The sequence below is a fragment of the Mycetomoellerius zeteki genome, unplaced genomic scaffold, assembly GCF_001594055.1.
Source record: "Mycetomoellerius zeteki isolate Tzet28-1 unplaced genomic scaffold, Tzet1.0 scaffold1127, whole genome shotgun sequence".
NCBI lineage: Eukaryota > Metazoa > Arthropoda > Insecta > Hymenoptera > Formicidae > Mycetomoellerius > Mycetomoellerius zeteki.
Genome location: NW_017256048.1, coordinates 1 through 6,045, shown reverse-complemented (window position 1 = coordinate 6,045; position 6,045 = coordinate 1). Strand labels below are relative to the sequence as shown.

Here is a 6,045-nt window from a genome sequence, read left to right as displayed (position 1 = left end):
CCTCGCATTGTGTCTTGGACTTTATCACCGCAACAAGAAAATGTCATCACAAATATAAACATACATTTAATATATATATATATATTTATTTATGATTTGTTTGTATATATATATATACATACGTTACATATATTTACATTTTTTTCCGGCCCGTGCCGTTAAAATCCACTCAGCTCTCGCTGTGTCATTAATTTGAGTTTGGATTTTTTTCATTGTGAATGTTTCAATATATAAAAGTTCGCGTTTATACCGAGGCACACTTTGTTGAGTCGAAACATGCCGAGTATAGAGTTTGAACAACGAAACAACAGCGGAATTACGGCGTCTGAAACACAAATGTTTCCAGAGTTCGAATTCTTAGGTTAAGTATTATGTTTTTTTATTATTGTGTTGTATGTTGATTATGTATATATAAAACGTTTAGGTGAGTAATTTGACTCAATGTCTGCACATATTGATAAAATAGAGAATAAAGGAATTTCTTATTTACTTCGTATGTTGTCATCTCTATCTCACATTCTATTAATATAGCATTACATATAAAGAGTAAAGTAAAATAAATAATATAGAAAAGTATATAAAGAAAGTAAAATAAAATTGGATGTCTGACTTTACAGTGTTAAAAATATCCTAAAATTATTACAATGTTTCTTTTTTAGAAGGAAGCAATCAGTTTATTTCTGATGACCTTTTTCAATCATGGAGTTCTGAATTAGGAATACCTATTATGCCAGAGGGAGATACAATGTTGGATTATGATAAAACTACAAATGAAGGAGTGAAAAATATTTTTGACTTATGGACTCCCTTTAAAGAGATTGACTTTAATCAGGCACAAAATAACTCAGGTATATGTTAAAGTATTATCTTTTAGAAATAGTTATTTACCTGGAACTTTTATAGGATTGGAGGAGATAGACGAGATAAGAAATGAAATTAAGTTTGAACCTGAAAGTCCAACTGTACAATTTCCATTATCACCCAGTAGCCATAACCATTCAGAATCTGATGATTCAGATAGGCAAGTGAAATGTTCGATGCAAGAAGTGTCAAACTATACGATGCAAAATATAAAAGCAGAAGTATGTTCTATAGGATTTAAAATATTGACAAAAGATGTAAAAGCTTAATGCATATTTAATAACTAAATTTTTTTCTTTTAGTTTACTTTAGAGACACCAATAATTTCCTCTCCGCAATGTACATCTCCATTATCACAATCACCTCAGTCACCTTTAAGTTCATCAAATACAATGCAACAAATTAAATTCGTACCTGTTAGTAAAGAAGACACAGAGCCTCCAAAATATATACTCGCAAAAACGGATTTTGCGAAGCATGCTCATATCCAACCTATAAATATTGCACAAAATATAAAATATGGTAAAAATATTACATCATCTTTATATAAGATATTATGTTTACAACAAAAAAGTATATTATCTTAGAAACTACTAAATTTGAATACATTGACATCAAACTATTGAAATCTTATTTTAGTGTGTTTCGTTTTGTCTGAAAGAAATAGCTTTTATTATTATGGACAATTGATTATTTTCATAGCTATTATTGAAACTTGTAGTGTACCCAAAATATTGTTATCTATAAATTAACAATATCAATAATAGAAAGAGTATATAAGAATTAGTTATAAAGTTCATAAAAATAAATTAAAAAGTTAAGATATAAAAACCTACTGTAATTAAATTTAAATTTGAACAATAATCTATTCTCTGTAAACAAAAAGAAAATTATCTTTTATATATATATATATATGTAATATACATAATTACAACATTATGTATATGTATACATATATATATATATATATATATATATACAGAGTATCTTAATAACTATTATCACCTGAAATATCTTCTAATCTATAAAAGGTGTAGAGAAAAATTTATATAACCAAAATTACACGATGTAAAGGGGGCTATCATATGATGATAATAATTTTTTTTTGTCCAGGTGGAGGTGTTTTGGAGATTTTAAGGTCAACTTCGTTTTTTTTAAATGGAATTATATGAATTTTTTTACACAATATGATTTCTCTAATTATTCTGCATAAGAAAGTATTAAGATCATGGTACCGAAAAACCATATTCTTTCCACCAATTGATTCATTTCATTATTCTGTTCATAAAAGTATTAAGGTACGATTAACAAAAAATTAATAGATTACGAGTTATTTAACATTTTATGTCAATGTTTCACAATAAAGTATAAAATATCTCGTAAACAGTTAGTTCTTTATACCTCTACCTTAATACTTTTATATGCAGAATAATTAGAGGAATCATATTGTGAAAAAAAAATTTATATAATCCATTTAAAAAAACGAAGTTGACCTTGTGAAATCTCCGAAGCGCCTCCATCTGAACAAAAATTATTGTCACCATATGATGCCTCCTTTACATTTTGGTTATATAAATTTTTCTCTATACCTTATAGATTAGAAGATATTTCAGGTGGTAATTAGTTATTGGGACACCCTTTTATATATATATATATATGTCTAAAATTCATATTTTTTATACCTACAGGCGAGCCTCAAAATACTATCTTTCTCCAAGACTTTGGTACATTTGCACAGAACGCAAATTCACATCAAATATTGTATCCTTCAAAACTTCAGATATTACCGGCAAATAAACAAAATTCATTGAATATTAACTCGACTGATAAAACGGAAACGACTACATTTCAATTACCACAGAATGTAAAAATAATCAATACTATATCAAACATTTGTCCAACGAATACTACGGAGTCAATAGATACTTCTACTATTTTAAACAATGGATCTGTGAAAAGTAACAACATTGTTGTTTCAAACAAAACTATAAGTTATACACCATTTCAAGTAATGCAGAATAAAATAAATTCCAATTCGTTAATTGTACAAAATGAAGCGATTGATCTCGTGAATTTGCCAAAAAACAATCAAGAATATAAATTAAAGGCATTAAAAAGACAACAAAGAATGATAAAAAATAGGGAATCTGCTTGCCTTTCACGAAAGAAGAAAAAGGAATATGTATCTTCTTTGGAGAAACAAATATCCGAGTTGAAGGAAGAGAATAGACAATTAAAATCGGTAAACACACAATCTCTATACTTTATATGTAGATATATACATTATATTTATAAATTTTTAATAAAAAATAAATTATTTTTCAATATTATTTTAGGAAAATACAATCTTAAAACAGAGATTGTCAGAAATGGAAAACAATATCACAAATAATAACAAGCATAAAAATTTCAATTTTAATCCCTTGAAAAAGAAAATAAAGGGAAGCGCCGTTATTCTTTTTGGTATAATTTTCATGGTATCTTTCAACGTTGACGGCTTTAGGTAAGTAGCATTGCAGCTTTCTACATTACACATGTGATTTAAAAAAAGATTTAAAAAAAAGTTTTTTAGAGAATGTAATTTAATTTTAATATTAATAATTTATACATATATCTTCATAAAATAAAATCTGAACATGTTAAGTATTTTATTTTTTCACACGTGTAAATACAAGAAAGAAAATTGTTTCTAAAGACTTGCTTTATAACTTAATATCAGTTTTAACTAGAGTCCGACCGAAACCACATTTTGATCTCCGGCCGAAATCGAAAACGAATATTCAGTTGTCATTAAATTTCGACCGAAAACGAAACCAAAATTTAGATAAGTTTTACTAAAAGAAAAAAAAGAGGGAGACGCTAACAGAGTCATATACTTTTAGGAGTCGAAATCGACATTTTTGAATTAATTTTACAGAGACCATATGATTTTCAGAAATCATGACAATTTATGGACTCTTCAAAAAACAAGAGTTTATTAAAATATCTAATTATAATAATATAATATTGCATCCCCAACTTTTAAAGAAATCAAATCACATTTATTATTAGGTTCACGTCAAAGTTTATACTCAAATTGTCTTAAGCTTAATCAACGAGTTAATAAATAAAATCGAACAGTTGTTTTTTAAACACTCATCGGCGCGTTGTAACTTGTACAGTTTCGGTTTACCCACCGAAATTTTCTCTTAATTTCGGCCGAAATCAATCCAAAACCCTGATTTTTGACCGAAATTGATCGAAACCGAAAAATATTTCGATCTAGTTTTAACATATTATAAAAAGAACGTATAATGTAAAAAATTTTTTTTAAGATTTGAAATTTTCTCAGAAGTCAGTGAAGGTATTTTGAGATTTCTTAAGCAAACTATTGTATATTTTATAAAAATTGTATTTTATACAACACAAAAATTATCTTTTTACTTCTTTTTAAGGGGAACACCTTCACAAAATGTACATTTTAAAACTGAATCTGACAGTTTATCAGTATCTATAACAAAGGATAAACATAACAGAAGATTGTTCTGGACAGTAGATGAAACCGATAACAATATGGAAGATCGAATTGAAGAAAGTTTTAATAAAAGTATACCGACACACCAACCAATATGTCCAATGTATATTAATCAGAGTGAATCCATACGTTTAGACAGCGAATTAAGACGTTGGATCGTTGGTGAATCTGATCAAGATAATCAGACTGCTCTAAGAAAAACGAAGTTACAGACAGATTCGTTAAATGTATCGTTGTCGAGATCGCCATTGGAAGAAAAAACTAGAAAGAAATTGTATTTATCACGAGATAGGAAAATAAAAACTATGCATAAAATGATCGACATTCCTGCCGTTAATCAGTATTCAGATAATAATGCAATTGAGATCTTTTCTCCGATATTGAGCGAACATGCTTCTTTATTTGAAGCTTTAGGAAGAAAAGATGATACATTTTATGTTGTCTGGTTTAGTGGCGAACATTTATTATTGCCAGCTTCCCGGAAGAATAACACAGCTAGACCTAAAATGTCTTTAGTTTTACCTGCTGTGTCTATAAACGGTAAATAATATTATATGAATGTACCATACATCTATACTTGAATAAAAGATATTAATTCAATGTAACGATATATAAGAATGATATATAATATTATAAAAATCTTTTCCTTCCAGGTACATTTTCAACGCCACCTAATCATATAACAATGATGCAAATTGATTGCGAGGTAACCAATACACAACTGTTACATTTACAACAATCCATTATACCTGTCCATTTACGAAACAGTAAACCTACGAGTCAATCGAATCAATCTCATTCTGTTGAGGATATAGACAATCCATCTGCAGATAATATCACTAGAAATTACAAACCGTACTTTTTGAAAGAAGCAAATAGGAAACATCGGTATAGAAAACACTTTATGTAATGATTATATAAATTACAAAAATTAGAAATTTTGACATTGTATGTAATAAGAATATATGTGTGTATGTGTGTGCGTGCGTGCGTGTGCGTGTGTATGTTCCTAATCTTAATACGAAAACCATAAAGGATTAATTATATAAAGATAATATACTTGTTTATGCAATAATATAATTATATTATACTCTAGTTATATACATAAATAGTAATATATAATTATACATTGAATTGTAATTATTTATATTTTCTTCATAATTAACTTTCAAATTTTTCCTATTTATCATTTTTGGTAGAATGTTATAAAATCTTTATCAATACAAATGTATATTTTTTTGTTTATTTAAATTTTGATAAAGATTTCATAACATTTCTTCCAAAAATGATAAATAGGAAATATCTGAAAAAGTTATATATTATATAATTTATTTCTAAATCTGATATTTACTTAATAATGCACTATGAGAGTTACATTATGATATACTGTGAGTTTGATATCCTACTGCTATATTATTCCAAATTTTTATAAGTTTCTTTTATAAGTTTTAAAACATTTTTTTATCTGAGATACATTTCATATAATGGTCTTTCACTACATCAAAATAGTAGTGAAATTTTAAAAAATGCACAAAAATTTATAATTTGTGATTCATCAATTTATTTGGTATTTTGCAAATAAAACAAATCTAAATGTAATGCAAATCAGTACAACTAATTAAAAAAAGTGTTTTGCTAAATATTATAAATATTTCATTACAAATATTTAA

At 26.8% G+C, this 6,045-nt stretch overlaps 1 protein-coding gene across 1 annotated transcript; it reads left to right on the top strand.

Moving 5' to 3' along the window:
* The first annotated feature begins 171 nt into the window (after window positions 1–171).
* Window positions 172–5,331, top strand: Atf6 (bZIP_ATF6 domain-containing protein ATf6). The gene is made up of 8 exons (XM_018454962.1): window positions 172–361; window positions 660–848; window positions 904–1,082; window positions 1,164–1,383; window positions 2,550–3,103; window positions 3,198–3,364; window positions 4,296–4,915; window positions 5,029–5,331. The coding sequence occupies exons 1-8, from the start codon at window positions 277–279 to the stop codon at window positions 5,283–5,285; spliced, it is 2,271 nt and encodes a 756-aa protein (XP_018310464.1). The 5' UTR covers window positions 172–276; the 3' UTR covers window positions 5,286–5,331.
* The last annotated feature ends 714 nt before the right edge of the window (window positions 5,332–6,045 follow it).

Excerpts from the sequence above, each read along its gene's own strand:
- Atf6 (XM_018454962.1), top strand. The coding sequence starts at position 277 with ATGCCGAGTATAGAGTTTGAACAACGAAACAACAGCGGAATTACGGCG. Across the intron at positions 1,384-2,549 it reads TGCACAAAATATAAAATATG|GCGAGCCTCAAAATACTATC; the intron begins GTAAAAATATTA and ends TTATACCTACAG. Across the intron at positions 3,365-4,295 it reads TTCAACGTTGACGGCTTTAG|GGGAACACCTTCACAAAATG; the intron begins GTAAGTAGCATT and ends CTTCTTTTTAAG.